Raw genomic sequence first — 22469 nt, 5'->3', positions numbered from 1 at the left:
TTTTTTTTCTGTTACATCTGTATTTCTTTGTATTAATTTTTATCTGAGACAGTTACAAATCTTGCCTTAAATATTTTGTCTTTTCTACTTCTATGTTCTCTTTTATGTTGGGGTATTGTGTTAATATACACCCGTCTTTTTCCCATAGGAAATTCCTCCCTATGAAACAAAAGGAGTGATGCGTGCCAGCTTTTCTTCAAGAGAAGCAGACAATCATACAGCTTTCATTAGAATTAAAACTAACATCTCAGATAGCACAGAGTTTATTGTACTACCTGTGGAGGTAGAAGTCACAACAGGTTTGTATATGTGCCCTTGTTGGTTCAAGTTAATTTCACGTTTCAGGCCAGAATTAAACTAAAATAAATGTTTCTTTTTTTTCTTGCAGCCCCTGGAATTTATTCATCAACAGAAATGTTAGATTTTGGTACATTACGAACACAAGGTAAGATGAGTTCTAATAATATGATAGAATGTTTTCTTGAATAGCATTGTTGTCTCCAGAGCTGACTTTTCAGCTAACTTTAAATTACAGGATTTAAAATACATTTTAAAATATGTATTTTAAATATATTAGTGGATCATTGTATATCTTAGTTAGTAAATAATTAATTTTTCAGTTTAACTGTGGTCTTTGATATCACACATTTTCCTTTGTTTTCCCTGTTCTTGAGTATGGTACAAGAGATTACTATTTCACTGGTCTTTATATTGGGGAATGAGAATTCTAAGAAACAAATCTGTTAATTCTGACCCTCTGATATTGTGTCCTTTATTAATTAGAATAATAGATTATCTTCTGTGTGAATTCCAAATCACATCTGCACAGATTGTTGTTTAAAAACACTTTCTCACACAGTTAAAAATGCAGAAGCCAATATGTAAAAAAATGTATCTGGTTAAAGATAGCCGGTCAGGGATATTTAGGAGTGTAAGTGTCATACTGAGTATCCCTGAATAATGTTATCCATCTATCTTTACCTGGATAACTTTAAACCTCACCAACTATATTTAGAATGTCCCTGATTTGGTTTAAAATTATCCAGATACATATACCAGGATAACTTTAGGATTAACTGGCTATATTCCAAAGAATATAGCTGGTTAAGTGGCAAGACTGAAATATGGACCCTGCTTGTCTGGCCCTCCCACTGCCATCCCTAAAACACCTGTAAACTTTATAAATAGAAAAGATTTATGTCCACTTGCTGCCCCCGCCCCCCTCCCATCCCTGCTCCCTCCTCGGTTTGGCAGAATAAATTCCCTTTCATGCCAACCCTAATCCTCACACCCACCCTGCAATTTACCAGACCCTTTTTTGCTGCCAGGATTACAGTTTGTTCCTGCATGAATAGTATTTGATAGCAACGCTGGTAGCTTATGCTTACAGCATTGCAGTCAGAGCAACACTGAAAGCTACCGGAAGCAGTACTGCGATCCCAGAGGCAAAAAAGGATTTGGAAAGGGCGTGGGGGAGGTGGGGATCCATTCCAATCTTATTTTAATTGGGATTGGGAGGGGGTCCAGTGAGTGCACTCAACCATTCTATTTTTAAAGTTTGCTGGGCAGAGGCATGGGATTGGCCCCATAGGGCCCATTTTTTGGACATTGGTGTGTGTGTTGGGAATTCAAGCTGCTGCAGGGTATGTTATTTTTTAAGACAATATCACCACTTGACCAGCTTTATTCTTTTGATTATAGGCAGCTAAGCTTAAAGTTACCCAGGTACATCTTCCAGGATACAGCATTATGAATTAGCCATGACACATGGGTGACATCATCAGACCTTAGCTGAACAGATCCTTCTCTCTTAGCTCATAAAGCTTTTACTATACTGAGCATGTGTGGGAATTACCTCATGAGCCTCTCAGTTTAATTTAGAGTTCAGCTTTAGCTAGGTAGTCTTCTCTTCAGGGAGGTATTAAGCATGCTAATTCATCCTGCTGTCTATGGAGAACACCATTTACATTTAGCAAATTTACTTTCTCTGACAAGCAGGGCTGAATTAGCCATGGCATGTGGAGAGTCCCAAGCTGAAGGCCAAACACTTACTGAAAAAGCAACCCGACCCCTCCATGGAGAATGAACTACTGGATGAACAGGCTACACAAAACTGCTTGTCCAAATTTACTTTCACTTCATAATTGATTGTCTCTGCAGTAATAACATATGAAAGTGTGAACTGTTGACCAAGTTGTAGCTTTGCAGATGTCCTTCATAGATACAGCTCACTGATGTAGCCAAGGCTCTCAATTGATGAGCCTTAACAGAGTCTGTGATTTTGTAGGCCAGCGAGAGCTTAACAGTCCTTGATACAGTCTGCTAGCCAGTTGGATAGAGTGCGTTTGGCAGCTGCTATGCTGAAATTGTTAGGATCATAAGAGATGAATAATTGTAAGACCTGATGATGTAACAGTTCTTTTTCAGCAGTAAGTCAAGGCTCATAAGAACAGTCTCATAGAGGAAGTGAATTCTATAAATATGGAATTATGTATGAGAAACTAAGATCTCTAGTCATCTCTAAGCAAATACATTTATGAGTAGGTACTCTTTAGAGTTCCTGCTGAGACGAGCAGAGAGTTCTAGTGGGCAAATAAGTGATTAGGTAATTAGAAAAATGAGTGAGTCCCCCAAAGAAGATCTCTGAAACTAAGGTAGATTTTAAATTGAATGTGACTGGTTATGGGAAGCCAATGGAATTCCTGGAGAAAGCGGAGTGACATGATCATACTTGTGCTTTCCAAAAATTAGTTTAGCTGCTGTGTTCTGAACAATGTGAAGTTTGTAAATTAAATTTTATGAAAAACTGTGATAAAGAATTACAATAATCACAGCAACTTAAGATTAAAGTGTGAGTTTTAAGATTTTTACTATCTAAAAAAAAAGTTTGCAACTTTCGAATCATTCTTAGAGTCTGATTTCTGCACTCAACTCAAAATATGAGAGGAAAAGCTAGGTCCAGTATAATACCCAGTGTCTTTACAGTGTCTTTAAATGGTATCATTGTCTCATCCCTCTGAGAGCAGGAAGAATTTGGTCATTGCTATGTCCAGTGAACCACATTGCCTCTGACTTTTCTGGGTTCACTAAATTTAAGAATAGTACCAATCCGAGATTCTGTTCAAGCAGTCATTTAAATACATTTAGTGGGGCTGTTGAGCTCAGGTCAATACTGGCTACAGTTTGTAGATCATATATGTAAAAGGAGGGACTGAAGCCCAGGCTCTTTATTAAGGTTGCCAGTGGAGATGGGGTATAAATAGGGGATAGAAAGGAACCCTATGGGACTCCACAATTAAGTGAATGAGATCTAGAAGAATTAGAGTTCGTTAACCTGAAAGCTTCTGTCTATAAGGAAAGAATTAAACCTTTCGAGTGCACTACTGCACCAATATCATGAAGTTGAGAAATCAGTAACAGACAATCTATGGTGTCAAAAGTGACAGTCATATCAAGGCAGACCCCCAGAACCTTATGTTCCTTTGTAAAGAGACTAATATCAGTGAGAAGAGCTCACAATTTCAGTACCCTTTGCAAATCTAGGGATCATGGTCATTGGTGGAATGGCTGTTTCAAATTTATCTGCAAAAGCTTTGAGCAATCAGACATCATAAAAGCTTTCTTGTATCTCCCCCAAGGAAAGAGAATTCTCATCCAAATGGACAACCAAGTAGCCATGTTTTACATTAACAAACAAGGAAATACAGGATCATAGAGCCTCTGTTAGGAGGCCATAAGTATTTGAGAGTGGCTTGGAACCACTAAGCCTTCCTACAAGTGGCCTACCTTCTGGAGATTTCCGACACATTGGAAGATTACCTCTACAGGATATTTCATTGCCTGACAAATCTGCATTTTTTAATTTTTTTTTAAAGAGGTGAATAAACATGTGGACAAAGGTGAACCGGTAGATGTGGTGTGTTTGGATTTTCAGAAGGCGTTGGACAGTGTCCTTATGAGAGGCTTCTAAGAAAAACTAAAAAGTCAATGGAAAGGAGACGATGCCCATGCTGTTCTGTCTCCTCTAAACAAAAAGGTTGCATTCTTTACTCCCGATTTGAAATGGAGGCAAACAAGATTCCAATATCTTTACTCTGAATTGGAGTCAGTCTGCAGTATACATACCTTCCATTTCCTCTTATTGAAGCTGACAGTGGAACTGTGATTCTTGTAGCTCCCTATTGGCTGAAACAGATTTGGTTTCCATTCCTGTGGGAGATGTCCATCAGGTTCCCAGTAAACCTGGGCAATTCTCTCTCTCTCTCAGCTCTCAGGGTGGGGCTCTTATGCCAACTTAACATTGAGTCCCTGGCTCTCATAGCCTGGATATTGAGAGGGTAGTTCTGCAACTCCTTAATCTTCCTGATGATGTCTCGTATTCTTCTGCCTTCCAGGAAGGATTCCATGAGGCATCCTACAGTTTAGCCCTTTGTGTGTGGAGTAGGAGAAAGGACCTAGAGCCTTTTTCTCACACCAAACTGCTCGACTGCTTTCACTGTCTTTCCAAGTCAGCTTTCAAGAGCAACTCAGGAGTCAGATTAGTGCAATTAGTGCTTAACACTACCATGTAGAAAATAATCTCTTCTCAGCCATTAGCTGTCTGTTTCATGCAGAGCTGTCTTCAGTTGAAGCCTTCCATCAAACCACCTGCTATGTCATGGGGCTTCAACTTGGTGTTAACCCAGTTTGACTGTCTGTTTGACAATACAGGCTCATGTGAGTTGAAGTATTTGACCTGGAAGGTCAGTTTTTGGGGGTGGTCACTTTGCCCACAGAGTCAGTAAGCTCCAGACTCCTAGTGACTTATCCATGTTGTACCAAGTTTTTTTTTTTGTTTTTTTTTTTACAATAGAATGGTTCTAGTTACACATCATAAGTTCCTGCCTACGGTAGAATTGAACTTTTACTGTAATCTGTCAATTGTCCTTCCAGTATTCTTTCCCAGTCCACCTGTCCACAAAGGTGAACAAAAACTACACAGTTTGACCTGAAGGATACCAACAAACCTGGAATTACAATTGGTAAATACTTTCTAATTGGCTAGCAGATTTATTTTCCTTCTGTTGTGACCAGGCAAGCCTGAAACTAGTGGGTCATGTCAAGGCTCATATTGTCAGAGCCATAGCAGTGTCTTATTTTGCTAGAATTTTTTTCATTTTTTGTTCAGGGCAGTCTGGAGCTAGGGATTCCCCATTTATGAGGACTGCCAACTTGCTGGTCCTTGAAGACAGCAGAGTTGCTTATCCTGTAATCGTTTTTTTATGAGGCCAACAGGATTGTCAGTCCTCATGAAAACTGTCTGTCTGCCTCCAATTGGTGGTGTTTCTCCAAGTATAAGCCAAATCATGGACTAAAGGAGCTCTACATGGAGATGTAGCAGGCTACACATGCTCAGTAGGGCATGTTCAAAGTTTCTGGAAACCTTGAAGTCAAACTTCTGTCCTGGGATGATGTCACAAAGTGAGAGCTGATATCCTGCTGTCCACAAAGAACACCTTCTACAGGTAAGTAACTCTGCTTTTCCTAATCCAATTTATTTTATATTGCACAAATATTTATTATCCATACCTCTCATTCTGAATAACAGCAAACCCTGTTTGGTGCAAATATGTGAAACTGAGTTCTGCTGTAAATTACTGCCAATTTTTACTAAGTGATCTTTATCAAAAGCATGTGCACAGTATGTTATAACTGTAAAACAGAATTAAGGAAATATATTTTTTTCTCTTTCCTTGATACCAAAAATGTATTTTTTTTTTCATTAACAGATTTTGCAAAAGTTTTAAATCTGCATTTGTTAAATTCAGGAGCTAAGGATGTACCAATAACAGTAAGTTTTCTGAACATACATACACTAAAGCAATAAATGTTTCCTTATTGTCCCTGTTATCAGCCTGCCCTCTTACCACCATTTGTCAGCCAGTTTTGGGTTGGGGTCCAAAGGAAAAAATGTTGCTGCTAACCCTGGCAAGGGAATGGTTGGAGAAGGAGGTGTTTGGAGGGAAGGATCAGATGCAGGAAGGGTTTGTGGTTTGTAATTGCTGGAGAGGAATTGGCTGTGGCAGGTGAGAGAGGGAATATAAGAACATAAGAACTTGCCATACTGGGTCAGACCAAGGGTCTGACAAGCCCAGCATCCTGTTTCCAACAGTGGCCAATGCAGGCTTACAAGTACTTGGCAAGTACCCAAACACTAAATATCCCATGCTACTGATGCCAGTAATAGCAGTGGTCACTCTCTAAGACAACTTGATTAATAGCAGTTAATGGACTTCTCCTTAATGAGCTTATCCAAACCTTTTTTAAACCTAGCTACAATAACTGCACTAACCACATCCCCTGGCAACAAATTCCATGGTTTGATTGTGCACTGAGTGAAAGAATTTTCTCTGATTAGTTTTAAATGTGCTACTTGCTAACTTCATGGAGTGCCCCCTAGTCCTGCTATTATCCAAGAGTAAATAACAGATTCACATTTACCTGTTCTAAACCTCTCATGATTTTAAAGACCCCCTGTCATATCCCCCCTCAGCCGTCTTTTCTCCAAACTGAACAGCCCTAAGCTCTTTAGACTTTCCTCATAGGGGAGCTGTTCCATCCCCTTTATCATTTGGTCACCCTTCTCTGTACCTTCTCCTTGCAAATATCTTTTTTGAGATGCGGCAACCAGAATTATACACAGTACTCAGTGTGGTCTCACCATGGAGCGATAGAGGCATTATGACATTTTCTGTTTTATTCACCATTCCCTTCCTAATAATTCCTAACACTCAGTTTGCTTTTTTGACTGCTGCAACACACTGATCTGACGATTGCAATGTATATTCTACTATGACTCCTAGATCTTTTTCCTGGGTGGTAGCTCCTAATATGGAACTTAACATTGTGTAACTACAGCATGGATTCCCTGTACGTACCAGGATCATTCCAGACGGTGGGTTATGTCCCCCGTCCAGCAGATGGAGTCAGAACGAAAAACTCTCAGGGGAGCGCCTTATAGCCACGCCTCCCCTGCTTCAGCTTTCAGTAAAGTTCTGACTCCAGCAGATGCGAGCAGGGAACACTGACGTTCCCAGCATTTAGACTTAGGTTTTTCTATTTGTGAAAGTAACCTTTTTATTTGTTTGAGGGATCAAGTTTTGTTTTAAGGAAAGGTTTATTATATTAAATTTTCTATTTCAATAATTTAGTCAGGTTTCTGACTCCTTGGACTTGCTGACAGACTGTTTTCTCACTGTCCTTTTTTCTCTTATTGCTACCTCTTCCTGTCGGTTGTTTTCTTCCTCAGGTTTAGAGGTAAGTTCCTTTTTATTTTTAGGTACAGAGGAACTTATTGTTTAGGGTCCGAGGGGTATATCGGTGCCGTTCACTCCCCTCCCGCCCGTGTTCGTGGCCATTCACCCCCTCCCCTCCCCCCTTCCCGGTGGTGTGAGGAAGAATTTTTACCCGTGGCCCCGCGAAGTTATATTCCCCGGGGCCGCTAATCGTTGGGAAGTCCCATTCCCTGACTGTTCTTGTGAGATTGTTGGGGGTAGAACCGGCTTGGACCCTCAGCCTTTTTAGGCTGCCTGTTTTTTACCCTGCGCGCTCGAGCAGCCTCCGTTTTCGCGCCGAAATGCAGCGGGACTTGGCTGATGAAGACGCGGTACAGAGGGAATCTCTGTCCCGTGAAAGTCGCCGTTTTACCGTCTCTTCGGGAGGGGAGGATAGCCCTTCTCCAGACGAAAACGACTTTCCTCAGGAGCGAGCGCACAGAAAACGTCAGGCTCCGTTCCCGTCGAGCGTGGGAACGGCGGCCATTTTGAATCAGGAGCCAAGCACCGGCGTTTCAGCTGTTGACACAGGGGCTCAGTTTTCCTCTTCCCTGCCGCTTTCTACTAGCGGAATTGCTCCGTTGGCACAACATATTGGAAACTCTGAGGGATTTTTCTCTCCAGAGTTTATTGTTTTAATGCATAAGGCTTTTATACATAGCAGGGATTCTCTTGTCGGTGGAGGGGGGCCTCCCCCATCTAAGATACCATGTATGCCTATTTCCTTGGGAGGGCTTCCTCCCCAGATTACTCCTGTTCTGGGAACACCGGTTTTAATGATCCAAAAACAACACCGGTTTTAATGATCCAAAAACAACAAACCTCTTCCGTAAGAAAATAATCAGCAGAACCAGGGGTCACGATTTGAGGCTCCAGGGAGGAAGATTCAGAACCAATGTCAGGAAGTATTTCTTCACGGAGAGGGTGGTGGATGCCTGGAATGCCCTTCCGGAGGAAGTGGTGAAGACCAGAACTGTGAAAGACTTCAAAGGGGCGTGGGATAAACACTGCGGATCCATAAAGTCAAGAGGCCGCCAATGAAGAGTGGGTGACTCGCCAGAATGATGGCTATTGACACAATACCCTTATTAAATAAACATACACATGCTTACTGTGACTCCTACATCGCTCTAAGCTTCAACAGCAAGAGGTAATGGAAAAAAGGATTTGCACTCACAAAGAGGGGAGTAGCTGGCTTGTTACGGCGGATACTACCCCAAACCAAATGTGCCTGATACTTCACTTTCCATGCATATCCAGCATGGTTGTCTGCTGCATCGGCATGGGAGAAAGACTGATACATCACGCATTTCCAGCATAGCTCTCTGCTTCAACGGCAGGGGAAAAAAAAAATAAACAAACAAACAACAAACAACGGCAGGGGGAAAAAAAAAACAAAAACAAAAAACTGATGCTTCACGCATATCCTGCATAGCTTCAACGACAGGGGTGAAGAAAAAAAGGATTCGCAATCACAAAGCGAGGAGTAGCTGGCTTGTTACGGCGGTTACTACCCCAAACCAAATGTGCCTGATACTTCACTTTCAATGCATATCCAGCATGGCTCTCTGCTTCTACAGCAGGGGAGAAGAAAAAAAAAAACCAACAAGAGCTGTACAACATAGTCTAGGTAAAACAATTAAGCATGGGTGTAGCTTGCTTATCACGGCGGTTACTGCCCCTACTACCCCTAACTAATCAAGCTAGATATTTCACTTGCATGCAGCTCCATCACTGCTCTCTACATTAATGGTGGGGGTGGAAGGGGAATAGAACAAGGAGCTAAGAGTAACAGATAAGAATGAGAGAAAAAATGTGTGAGGCTTGCTGGGCAGACTGGATGGGCCATTCGGTCTTCTTCTGCCGTCATTTCTATGTTTCTATGTTTCCCGAGGAACTCCACCTGCCATGACAGCACCTCAGACATCAGCGGGAGGAGGTGACCCGCTGGCTGACGATCCCTCTCTTGCAGCACAAGTAGAGGGGGATGACCCTAGAGTTCTCCGCATTTTTCAGCTGGGAGAACTTGATGATCTTATTCCACACATCCTCCAGGAGATGGACATTGACCCTCCTCCAGATCCAGTCACACAGGATCCGACTGTCAAGAAAGGGGATCCACTTTTAGCGGGACTTCGTCCTATGGCAAAAGCATTCCCCACTCATTACAATATTTTACAGCTGATTTCAAGAGAATGGGATACTCCTGAATCCAACCTTAGAGTTGGAAGGGCTATGGATAAATTGTATCCTCTACCGACGGATTTCTTAGAGCTTCTCCGTGTCCCAGCGGTAGATTCGGCAGTTTCTGCAGTGACAAAACATACGACTATTCCTGTTACAGGAGGAACTGCATTGAAGGATACTCAAGACAGAAAGTTGGAAGCTTACCTCAAACGGATTTTTGAGGTCTCGGCTTTGGGTATGAGAGCTGCTATTTGCAGTTCATTAGCTCAGCGTGCGGGACTTCGTTGGATCCAACAGCTTCTTACCTCTCAGTCTTTGCCGGACGGCGAGGCTCAGCTAGCAGACAGATTAGAGGCCGTGGTGGCTTACGGAGCAGATGCCTTTTACGATCTTATCAGAGTACAGGCTCGTGCCATGGTAGCTGCGGTATCAGCACGCCGTCTCCTCTGGTTAAGGAATTGGGCAGCTGATGCCTCTTCCAAAACCCGCCTAGGATCTCTTCCCTTTAAAGGTAGATTCCTTTTTGGGGAAGATCTGGATCAGATTATTAAGTCGCTTAACGAAAATGCAGTTCATAAGCTACCAGAGGATCGACCCCGCTCTTATAGATCCTTCAACACTGGCAGAAATAGGTTTCGAAGTCAGCGCAAATCTCGGCCCATGAAACAACAGCCACCTCGACCTCCTTCTGCTCGTTCCCATACTTGGAACCGGTCCTTTCGAGGCCGGCGTTCTGGTAAGGACGGACATGGAACGAGTACCGCTCAGAAATCATCTCAATGATGCCAGGTGGACCCACGAGCCAGTTCCCCATTTGGGGGGACGGCTTATGCTTTTTTACGAAGCATGGGTCCACATAACCTCAGACCAGTGGGTACTAAATATCTTAAAACACGGTTACGCGTTGGATTTTGTCCGTCCTCCTCCAGACAGGTTCCTATTCTCTCCATGCGGGTCCTTACTCAAACGCCATGCTGTTCGGCAAACACTGGTTCGTCTTCTTACCTTGGGGGCGATAGTTCCTGTTCCAATCTCCGAACTGGGTCGGGGCCATTATTCCATTTACTTTGTGGTACCCAAAAAGGAAGGGACCTTCCGGCCCATTCTGGATCTCAAAACCTTAAACAACTCCCTCAGGGTCCCTCGGTTCCGCATGGAAACCCTCCGTTCTGTACTAGCTGCGGTACACCCAGGGGAGTTTTTAGCCTCCTTGGATCTTACGGAGGCATACCTACATATTCTGATCCTTCGAGACCACCAACGATTCCTTCGCTTCAAGATTCTGGAACAACATTTTCAATTCCGGGCTCTACCTTTTGGGTTGGCCACGGCCCCTCGTGTCTTTACAAAGATTATGGTAGTGGTGGCGGCGGCTCTCAGAAGGGAAGGGATATTAGTACATCCTTACCTGGACGATTGGCTCATTCGAGCAAAATCCAGAAGTCAAGGGATTCAAGCAGTAAACAGGGTCCTTCAATTTCTCCATTCACTGGGTTGGATTGTCAATTACTCAAAGAGCAGACTATGTCCTTCACAGACTCTGGATTTCTTAGGAGCACATTTCGACACGAATGCGGCAATGGTGTTCCTTACTCAGGAGAGAGCACAGGCTCTACGCGAGCAGATCCTCAGGTTTTTGTCTCTCGAGGTCACCACGGCGAGGGACTATCTACAGGTTCTGGGAACCATGGCCTCCACCATCGATTTGGTGCCCTGGGCCTTTGCTCACCTACGACCTCTTCAGCGAGCCTTGCTATCTCGATGGAAACCGATCTCTCAGGATTATCAGGTTATTCTACCAGTTCCAGAATATGCAAGACTAAGCCTCGATTGGTGGCTAAATCCACAGCACTTAGCTCAAGGAGTGTCCTTGGAATCACCAAACTGGGTGATAGTGACCACGGACGCCAGTCTGTCCGGCTGGGGAGCGGTCTGTCAAGACAGCTCGATTCAGGGGCGTTGGTCAACACACCAATTAACTTGGCCAATAAACCAACTGGAGGCCAGAGCTGTGAGACTCGCCCTACAAGGATTTCTACACCTGTTGCACCACAGAGCGGTAAGAGTTCTATCGGACAACGCCACCACAGTCGCGTATATCAATCGTCAAGGAGGCACAAGGAGCAGACTGGTTTCATTGGAAATCGACAGGTTGATGCAATGGGCGGAACTTCATCTTCTCCGACTGGCAGCCTCTCACATAGCGGGCGTCGACAACATACAAGCAGACTTCCTCAGCCGACAGCGTCTGGATCCCGGAGAATGGGAACTCTCAGAAGAAGCGATGTCTCTGATAATCAGACGTTGGGGAACTCCCCGTCTAGATCTAATGGCGACGGCCAGAAATGCCAAAGCCGTTCGCTTTTTCAGTCGAAGAAGAGAGCATGGAGCGGAAGGAGTCGACGCCCTAGTTCTTCCATGGCCACGTCAGTGTCTTCTGTATGTGTTTCCACCGTGGCTACTAGTGGGCAAAGTCATTCGAAGAATAGAGGATCATCAGGGTCTGGTGATTCTCGTGGCACCAGAGTGGCCCCGTCGGCCGTGGTTCGCGGATCTTCTCCATCTAGCAGTAGACGACCCTCTCCGACTAGGTCATCTCCCCCGACTTCTGCGTCAAGGGCCAATATTTTTGCCAGCGGCAGATCGCTTCTGTCTTGCGGCTTGGCTTTTGAAAGGCGTAAGATGAGACGTCGTGGTTATCCGGAACCCGTTATATCCACCCTGCTTCGGGCGCGTAAGCCGTCCACTTCGATCACTTATGTTCGAGTTTGGAAGGTTTTTGAGGAGTGGTGTGTTTCCCAAGATATTCAGGCTCCACAGGCATCGGTGGGTCAGATTCTCTCTTTTCTACAAGCTGGTCTGGATTTGGGTTTGGCATATAATTCCCTCCGAGTTCAGGTAGCGGCTCTGGGGGCTTTGCGCCAGGGGATAGATGATACCCTTCTGTCTACTCATCCAGATATTCTACGATTCCTCAAGGGAGTGAAGCATATTAAACCTCCAATACGTCCTCCTTGTCCGTCTTGGAATTTGAACTTGGTGCTTAAGGCTCTCTGTGTTTCGCCTTTTGAACCTTTGCGTTCTGCTTCCATCAAGGATATCACTTTCAAGACTATTTTTCTAGTTGCTATTACTTCTGCACGACGGATCTCGGAGTTGCAAGCGCTCTCATGTCGGGAGCCATATCTTCGATTCACTTCTTCTGGAGCTTCTTTGCGTACGGTGCCTTCTTTTCTACCCAAGGTAGTTTCAGGCTTTCACCTCAACCAGACGGTTGAACTTCCATCCTTCTCCTCTTCAGAGTCGGGTGATTTACATAAGTTAGATGTGCGACGTTCTCTAATGCACTATCTGGATGTCACGAATGAGTTTCGTCTTTCTGACCATCTTTTTTTTTTTTTTTTTTTTTTTTTAATTATCTATTTATTGAATTTTCACAAATTTTACAGATAAGTATCAGCATTTTACAATAGAAGGGAAAAGGCAATTATTATTAAGAAACAAATATATTGTAATAAGGAATACATCCCTTCCATTTAGCCCAAAAAATTATAAGAAATAGGGGAGAGACAATTTGAAATAAGCAGTAATTTGAGGATAGTCTTAAACATTAACATAGGCTTCTGAGTTAACCTGTGCACAATTCTATGTGCCTAATTCCCCTCAGGCTGACTGGAATGAGAATCGAGATATATACGTAATTGTTCCGGCTCTTTAAACTTATACCTAGAATCTTTATATATGATTAAACATTGACATGGGAATCGTAAGAGAAATTTCCCCCCTCTAGATACAACTTCTCCCCGCATTTCCAGGAATCGTTTTCTTCTTAACTGAGTTATTTTAGTGAGGTCAGGGAAAACTTTCACAGTGAAACCATAGAATTTTTGATTCTGATTTCGAAAAAACAACTTCAAGATCACATCTCTTTCCACAGATGAGTCAAGTTGAACAAATAGAGTAGCTCTCTCCTTCACTTCCAATTCAAAGGATTTTCTAGGATGTTGGTTAGATCATAAGAATCCTCCATATTCTCCCTGTGATCTAAACATGATTTTACTTCATTTGGCTGGGGTATATAATATATTCTCTTTATTTTAGGAATATCCTGCTCAGCAAATTTTAAAACATTTGTAAAATAACATCTAAGCAGTTCACGGTGTGATAATAATCTCATCTTAGGAAAATTTAAGATTCTTATATTGTTCCTTTTTACGAGATTTTCCAGATTTTCCATTTTAGTCATTTGTATAGACTCAGATTTAATCAGATTCATCTGAATCTTTTCTATTTCAGTTGTTTTCTTTTCCAATACAGATGTTATGGATTCAGTTTTCTCCAGTCTTTTTTCCAATCCATGACTCAGATCAATACTTTCCCTGACTGTAACGGTCAGGGAAGCAATAGACTTTTCCATAGTGGAAATAGCATTTAATATATGTTCCAAAGTCACATTAGGGGTTATGGAGTGTGAAGAGTCGCAAACAGCCCGCATTTCATTCTCTTTCCTCATTTCAGGCTTCAAGAAAAAAGAGATACCTTCGCTGATTCGCTGGGGTTTAACAACCCGTAGGGCCCCGGAGTTAGACTCCTCTAAACTCACCGAGGAATTTGGAAAACCTTCCCTTCCTCTCTGGGCTTCTCCTACCTGGAGAGTTGTTCTATTCTCCAGCAGTGCATAGATGTTAGCGTCGGTCTCTAATTCCTTAAGCGGTGCCTCGGGGGTTTTTGGCGCGCCGGGGCTCAAAGATATTTCTGTGGCCAGAAGGCTCAACGGCTGCTCTCCGTCGTCTCCTCCAACGGCCCCTCCTTCCGGCGTTTGTTGCAACAGGCCAGCGAAAAGCTCCTCTATCCGTGGCTGATGTAAGGTTTGGATCGGAGTAGAGGTAACTTCTTTAATTTTCGCCTTACGCTTCGTATGTGGCATGATACCACAACCGAATTTTTAAGGAAAATGTAATAGGAAATCTTTTTGGAGAAAAGAAAAGCGAAATCGCCACGGAGCTCCGCTTTCCGCTGCTCACTCGTCGGCGGCCATTTTGTCTCTCTCTCTGACCATCTTTTTATCCTATGGTCGGGTCCCCGCAAAGGTTGCATGGCCTCCAAGCAATCCATTGCTAGTTGGCTGAAGGGAGTTATTGTAGCGGCATATCTGGGATCAGGTAAGTCTCCGCCACTAGTAGTCAAGGTGCACTCTCTTCGTGCTCAGGCAACCTCTTGGGCGGAAAGTTCTTTTGTATCCACTCAAGAAATCTGTAGGGCTGCCACTTGGAAGTCTATTCACACCTTCACTAGACATTATCGTCTAGACGTACAGACGTCCTCGGAAGGACAACTGGGAGACAGGGTTATCCGGGCAGGGCTGTCCGTAGCCCACCCATGATGGGAAAGCTTTGGTACATCCCACCGTCTGGAATGATCCTGGTACATACAGGGAAATGAAAATTATTTCTTACCTGCTAATTTTCGTTCCTGTAGTACCATGGATCATTCCAGACACCCTCCCTTGTTTTTGGGGGTTTTTTCTATGTGGGACATCCCTGCTAATCCTGTCTCTAATTCTCTCTTTATCTGTACTTCTTATACTGCGGGCCTGTTTTTCTTCCTCGCAGTTCTGTTTACAAGTTTTTTGGCACAATTTTGCATTTTGTTAGTTACTAAATTTGTTGTTTGGGCCCCTGTTGGGTCGACAGTTCTTGAAGAACTTGATCCCTCTAGTTTACAAGTCTTTATTTGGCTTGGATATTCTATTTACTGAAAGCTGAAGCAGGGGAGGCGTGGCTATAAGGCGCTCCCCTGAGAGTTTTTCGTTCTGACTCCATCTGCTGGACGGGGGACATAACCCACTGTCTGGAATGATCCATGGTACTACAGGAACGAAAATTAGCAGGTAAGAAATAATTTTCATTTATTTTTCCCTATATGAATCACCTTGCACTTGTCCACATTAAATTTCATCTGCCACTTGGATGCCCAGTCTTCCAGTCTTGCAAGGTCCTCCTACAATATATCACAGTCCGTTTGTGATTTAAGTACTCTGAATAATTTTGTATCTGCAAATTTGATTACCTCACTCGTATTCCTTTCCAGATCATTTATAAATATATTGAAAAACACTGGTACAAGTACAGATCCCTGAAGCACTCCACTGTTTTCCTTTTTCCACTGAGAAAATTGGCCATTTAATCCTACTCTGTTTTCTGTATTTCAACCAGTTTGTAATGCACGAAAGGACACCTCCTATCCCATTACTTTTTTATTTTCCTTAGAAGCCTCTCATGAGGGACTTTAAATGCCTTCTGAAAATCCAAATATACTACATCTACTGGCTTTATCCACATTTTTATTAATCCCTTCAAAAAAGTGAAGCAGGTTTGTGAGGCAAGACTTGCCTTTGGGTAAATCCATGCTGTGTTCCAATAAACCATGTCTTTCTATATGCTCTGTGATTTTGATCTTTAGAATAGTTTCCACTATTTTTCCCAGCACTGAAGTCAGGCTCACTGGTCTATAGTTTCCTGGATTGCCCCTTGAGCCCTTTTTAAATATTAGGGTTACATTGACCACCTTCCAGTCTTCAGATACAATGGATGATTTTAATGATAGGGTACACATTTTTACTAATAGTTCTGAAATTTCATTTTTGAATTCCTTCAGAACTGTGGGGTGCATACCATCCAGTCCTGGTAATTTGCTACTCTTTAGCTTGTCAATCTGGCCTGCTACATCTTCCAGGTTCACAGTGATTTGGTTCACTTCATCTGAATCATTACCCTTGAAAACCATCTCTGGAACTGGTATCTCCCCAATATCCTCATTAATAAACATGGAAGCAAAGAATTAATTTACTCTTTCTGCAATGGCCTTATCTTCCCTAAGAGCCCCCTTAACCCCTCGGTCGTCTAACAGTCCAACCAACTCCCTCACAGGTTTCTTGCTTTGGATATATTTGTAAAAGTTTTTATTTTGAGTTTTTTCCTCTACAGCCAACTTCATTTCAAACTCTGTCTGCCTTATCAATGTTCTACACTTAACTTGACATTGCTTATGCTTTTTCCTATTTTCTTCAGATGGATCCTTCCAATTTTTTGATGGATTTTTTTTGGCTAAAATAGTCTTTCACTTCACCTTTTAACCATGCCGGTAATCATTTTGCCTTCCTCCCACCTTTTTTAATGCATGGAATACATCTGGACTACGCTTCTAAGATTGTATTTTTAAACAATCTCCATGCCTGTTGTACACTTTTAACCTTTGCAGCTGTACCTTTCAGTTTTTTCTAATTTCCTCATTTTATCAAAATTTCCCTTTTGAAAATTGTTTGAGCTGCAGATTTACATATTGTCCCCCTTCCAGTCATTAGTTCAAATTTGATCGTGTTATGATCCCTATTGCCAAGAGGCCCTACCACCATTACCTCTCACCAAACCCTGTGTTCCAGTAAGAATTAAATCTAAAATAGCTCCCTTTCTCGTTTGTTTCATGGAGCAATTGGTTCAAGAACTGTTTATTCCATCCAGCAATTTTATGTCTCTAGCATGTCCTGATGTTACATTTACCCAATCACTATTGGGATAACCCATTATTACTGCACTGCCAAGTTGGTTAACTTCCATGATCTCTCTTAGCATTTTATCATCTGTCTGATCACTTTGGCCAGGTGGACAATAGGAGTATACTATCACTATACTCTTACCCAGCACACATTGGATTTCTACCCATATAGATTCTACTGTGCACACAGTCTCTTATATGTTCTTTATCTTGTTGGACTCTATACCATCCCGGACATAAAGTGCCACACCCCCACCAAGTTGATCCTCCCTAACATTGCGGTATAATTTGTACCCTAATTTTGCACTGTCCTATTGGTTATCCTCCTTCCACCAGGCCTCTGAGATGCCAATTATGTCTGTCTTATTCACTGCTATGCATTCTAACTCTCTCATCTTACTTCTTAGACTTCTGGGATTGGCATACAGACAGTTCAAAGTGTGTTTTTTATTTGTATTAGCAACCTTCTTTTCAGTTGATATGGATAATTTGGAATTCTTTAGCTCAGGTGATTCTTTACTTATAGGAGAATGATAAGATTGACTGGGCAATGTAAGAGAGGACCTTGGGGTGAGAGGGCATCAGCTGGGGCGATAAAAGGGGGGAGGAGGTTTGGTAGGGAGGTGAGAGAGGGTATAGGGATGGCTTAAGAGGAGGGATAATAATTGATCAGTTGGTAATAAGGGCTTGGGTGTGAAAAGGGATTAGCTGCGGAAATGTGAAAAGGGCTGGAGGAGATAAGATGTGTGGATGTAAGAGAGGATCAGTTAGTGGAGTGGAATTTGGGGGATGGTCAGCTGGCAAAGAGGAAGTTATGAGAGGAGGCCCTCTGGAAGTGGTAGAGATTGAGAGAAGATAGACTGGAGTGTGGAGCGAATGAGAGAGAGGAACAGCTGGAGTGCAAGGAGTGAGAGAGCTATTGGAAGGGACATCACTCTAATTTCTCATCCTTTTGGGGGTCACATTAATTTACAAGTTTTAAAATGGAGTCACATTGGTTAAAAGTGTGGGAAGTCCTGCTGAAGAGTCTTGGGTATGGCAAGGCTGAAAGCAGCAAGGCCCCCATGGTTATACATCAAGGGCATATCAGCGAGACCACCAAGTATAGTGTCAGGAGAGCTAAGCAGAGTGGCAGCAAGGTGCTCAGTCCTTTGCCCCTGTTATCCCTCCTTTCCCCTTTGTTCATATTGACATGATGGAATTAGAAGTGACTACTGGTGTTTTTGATGTCACAATATACTTTGGTACTGTACCACTGAGTTTGTCTATCAAGTTGACAGACTGAGCTTACTTCATTGCCAATCAAGTCAGACTCAACTTGGCAAGCAGAGTTGCAGCTTATTAGTAGAGCAAATTCAGTTTGTATCTGGCTAGTAACTAGGGCTATGCATTAAATTCTTGAACACCCACAAAAAGTGACAGAAGAGATACTGGCAAGGCAGTGCTGTTGCTGTTTCTCTGCGGGTAAAGTAGTAGTCAGAGATGAAAAATTACTATTGCTGCTGTTTTTTCCCACTGGCACTGCCCTTTGCCTTTTTCCAGTGAACAGAAAAAATTCAGCTGCACCTCTGTCTCATTCATAGTGAGAGAAATGTACTGTAACTTCAGCAATGAAGATAACAAAAAAATCCTTTGCCATTGCCAAAATCTCCTCCCCCCTCCTCCTTTTCAAGAATCTTTTCTTTGAAACTGAGCTCTTCTGAAAAATCAAGCTTATGCTTAGACCTTTCAGTGGGAGGACATTGTCACTTGATCCAAATACCAGCTCTAGGCTAGTTTAAAAAAAAAAAAGCTTCTCCTTGATTGGGCCTCCATCCTGTCTACTTGCCTACTTCTCATACCTCTGCTCTGGCCTGGCTGCTACCTCACACTGGAGTCTCTTAGCATAATTTTTTGGGCTATAGATTTGAAGGGAAACATAAATGATTGAGAGAAAAATATTAATTTCCTGTTGTGTAGCCAGATGGACTCAGAACAAGTGGTATAGTGTGCTCGTGCTAGCAGTTGGAGATGGATCTGACGTCAGCATGGGTACATATACCCCCACAGGAAGTGAAGCTCTTCAGTAATTTCCGTCTCCAAAGCAGTTTGGAGAGCCTGCACGCTCACTGAGCGTGTTTCCAATCTACTTTCTATTTTCTACTTCTGCTTACTTAACTTCTACAGAACCTCGAGCCCCGCACTCCTGCGGTGATACCAATCGGTCCCTCCCCCAGTTGAGTTTCCCGAGGTGATTTCCGTGATCCCTCGGATGTTTAGGCCTCGGTCCGGTAGCCGAATCGCGGCAGGGACCAAGCCCCCGAGCAGGAAAGGCTTGGGTTGAGCTAAGAGGCGCCTCGGTTCCGGCGTGGACTTGGGAGGCAGCGGGTGCATTCCTCAAGCGCGGCGGTGACTGTATTTCCCCTCTCCCCCCGCAGCCGGAGACCGCCTGGGTTTCAGCCGGGAAGCGCCGAGGATCAGGTAAGGCGCACAACTTTTACTTTGGTCTCCGAAGTTCGAGGATCGGCAGCGTTGCCTGTAGGCGGCACGCCACGGAGGTCGCCATTTTGTTGGCCCTGTTCAGGTATTGAGCGCCCATGATAGGCGCCTGTATTGAGCGCATATGGATATAGCTGACCGCATATTATTGAGCGCATACTGTGTTTAGCGTGTATTGCTGACCGCATATTATTGAGCGCATATTGTATTTAGCGTATATTGCTGACCGCGTATTATTGAGCGCATATTGTATTAAGCGTATATAGCTGCTGCTTATTATTGTGCGCAAATTGTTGAGCGCATATTATATTGAGCGCATATTATAGTAAGCGCCTGTTGTATTAAGCGCATGTTGCTGCCGCATATTATTTAGCGCAATGGAACAATCGAATGCCCCGGTGTCCCCGGCGGCGCCTCCTGATTCCGGCGTGAAAGCTCTCTGCCTCTGCTCAGCATGCCAGCTCAGAGCCACGCACAGCGAGGAGCCAGACTCCCTTTGGTGCCCAATGTGAGGAGGCAGTGGGAGCCTCGGGCCAGGACCAGTCTCAACCGAGGTTTGTTGACAGTTCCCCAGGGTCCACCCCGGATCTCGCAGGCAGTCTTGAACAACCTGGAATCCCGGGGGACCTGGTACCCCGACGACTTGAGACCACCTCCATTTCCTGGGTGGATCTCTTTAAGGGGATCCATGCCTTTGTACAGATGCAATCAACTTCCCGTCCAGGCCCTGCTGCTGCTCCTGCTCCTGTTGCTGCTGCTCCTGCGGATCCTGCCCCTGGAGCTTCGCGCCCTTATCGTGGGCGAGCGCACCCGCCTCCGGGCAGTCTGGTTCAGGCGGACCCTGATGTCTCGGAGACCGAATCAGAACCCTCCGAGGAGGGGGAACTTCCCTCGGGGATGGAGCCATATCGAACCATGAGGCGGTTCTTTCCCAAGGAAGATCTCTCTGACCTACTATCTCAGTGCCTGGCGGAGTTGGATATTTCAGGGCCCAGCGCTACGGTGCCGTCTACACAGAACCCTCTGCTGGAAGGTCTTCGTCCTACAGCCCGCCATTTTCCCTTCTTGCAAGCCGCACAGCAACTGATAGATCTGGAATGGGCTGCACCAGCGGCCTCATTCAAAGGGGGGCGGGGCCTGATAGGCATGTACCCCCTGGATCCGGCTATCAAGGAGATGCTGGCATGCCCTCAGGTGGACGCCTTGGTTAGCGCGGTGGTCAAGCGCACTACCATTCCAGTTGAGGGGGGGGCGGCCCTCAAGGAACCTCACGACCGGCGACTGGACGCCATCCTGAAACAGACATTTGAGGTGGCAGCCCTGTCTTTGCAAATTGCAACCTGCTGCACAGTGGTGACGCATTCCTGTTTGTCACAGGTCAGGAACAATGCTCCGGCGGCAGACATGGAGTCCGCTCTCTCGTTCCTCACGGATGCTGCATCCGACCTCGTCCGTACAACAGCCAAGGGGATCTCATCTTCTGTGGCTGCCAGGAGGCAGCTCTGGATACGGAGTTGGGCAGCGGATGCTCCTTCGAAGACACGCCTCACCAGAATGCCCTTTAGGGGTTCTTTCCTGTTCGGCAGCGACCTTGATAAACTGGTCAGCACATGGGGTGCCTCTCCTATACCTCGACTGCTGAAAGACGGGTTGAAAAGGAACCAGCGCGCCTTTCCTAGGCCTTCCAGAGGCAGAAGCTCCCAACGCTTCATTCCCTATAGGGGTCGCTATCAGGCACCCCGACCTCAGGCCAGGAACCAGTCCTTTCGGCCCAAGCAGCAGAAGAGGGGAGCCGGCTCGGGTTCAGGCCCCGGCCGTGCCTCCCAATGAGATTCAGCCGATCCATCTGGGGGACGGGGCCATAGGGGGCAGGTTAACCCTCTTCTACCCCAGATGGGTCGAGATTACGTCGGACCAGTGGGTCTTCGCCATCATCCGAGAGGGTTACTTTCTGGACTTCCATCATCTACCTCCGGACAGGTTTGTGGACTCTTCGTGTCCGATCCACAAGAAGGCCGCATTGGAAGCTACCTTGGCGAGGCTCCTGTCCTTGAAAGCCATAATCCCGGTACCTGCACGGGAAATGAATTCTGGGCATTATTCCATTTATTTCATAGTACCCAAGAAAGAGGACACTTTCCGGCCCATATTGGACCTCAAGTGAGTCAATCGATACTTACGGGTCCCGAGGTTTCGCATGGAAACTCTGCGCTCAGTCAAGAACGCAGTACAGCCAGGAGAATTCCTAACGGCCTTGGATTTATCAGAAGCCTACCTGCATATCCCGATTCACCAGGATCATCAGCGCTACCTACATTTCAAGGTGCTGGGACGCCACTTCCAGTTCCGGGCGTTGCCCTTCGGGCTGGCCACATCGCTGCGGACCTTCACCAAAGTGATCGTAGTGGTAGCAGCGGCGCTCAGACGGGAAGGAATCCTTGTCCATCCCTACCTAGGCGATTGGCTGATCAGGGCGAAATCGCGAGAGGAGAGCCATCGGGCAACCAACAGAGTGATCGCCCTCCTGGAAAGCCTGGGATGGGTAGTCAACCTAAACAAGAGTTGCCTACAGCCTTCCCAATATCTGGAATATCTGGGAGTCCAGTTCGACACCCAGGCAGACACACAGTCTCACCACCAAGAGAAGATTAAAACTTCAGACGCGTTTTCGGTCCTTGATGGGAGCCAGTCGGCCCACAGCTTGGGATTACCTGCAGGTTCTCGGTCTCATGGCATCCACCCTGGAAGTGGTACCCTGGGCAAGGGCCCATATGAGACCTCGACAACGCTCCCTGCTCTCTCGATGGAGCCCCCGCTTCCGGCATTACTCCATGCATCTACCTCTACCGGCCAGAGTGCGGACTCAGCTACGGTGGTGGTTGCAGTCCCAACCACACGAGCAGGGGGTCAAAGATGTCCTCCCCCACGTGGACTCTG

The 22469-nt window shown here is 44.9% G+C and overlaps 1 protein-coding gene across 1 annotated transcript in view; it reads left to right on the top strand.

Annotated features, from left to right (window-relative positions):
* Nucleotides 1-22469, top strand: part of TMEM131 (transmembrane protein 131) — a 334866-nt gene that overhangs the window by 31453 nt on the left and 280944 nt on the right. The window contains exons 6-8 of the mRNA XM_029603311.1: nucleotides 149-299; nucleotides 389-445; nucleotides 5769-5830. Of these exons, the coding sequence (XP_029459171.1) occupies nucleotides 149-299; nucleotides 389-445; nucleotides 5769-5830 (270 nt within the window). The remainder of the gene's footprint in view (nucleotides 1-148; nucleotides 300-388; nucleotides 446-5768; nucleotides 5831-22469) is intronic.

The sequence above is a fragment of the Rhinatrema bivittatum genome, chromosome 5 (assembly GCF_901001135.1).
Source record: "Rhinatrema bivittatum chromosome 5, aRhiBiv1.1, whole genome shotgun sequence".
NCBI classification, from domain to species: Eukaryota; Metazoa; Chordata; class Amphibia; order Gymnophiona; family Rhinatrematidae; genus Rhinatrema; species Rhinatrema bivittatum.
The sequence above is the reverse complement of the archived record's forward strand: the minus strand, read 5'-3'. Positions and strand labels throughout refer to the sequence as shown.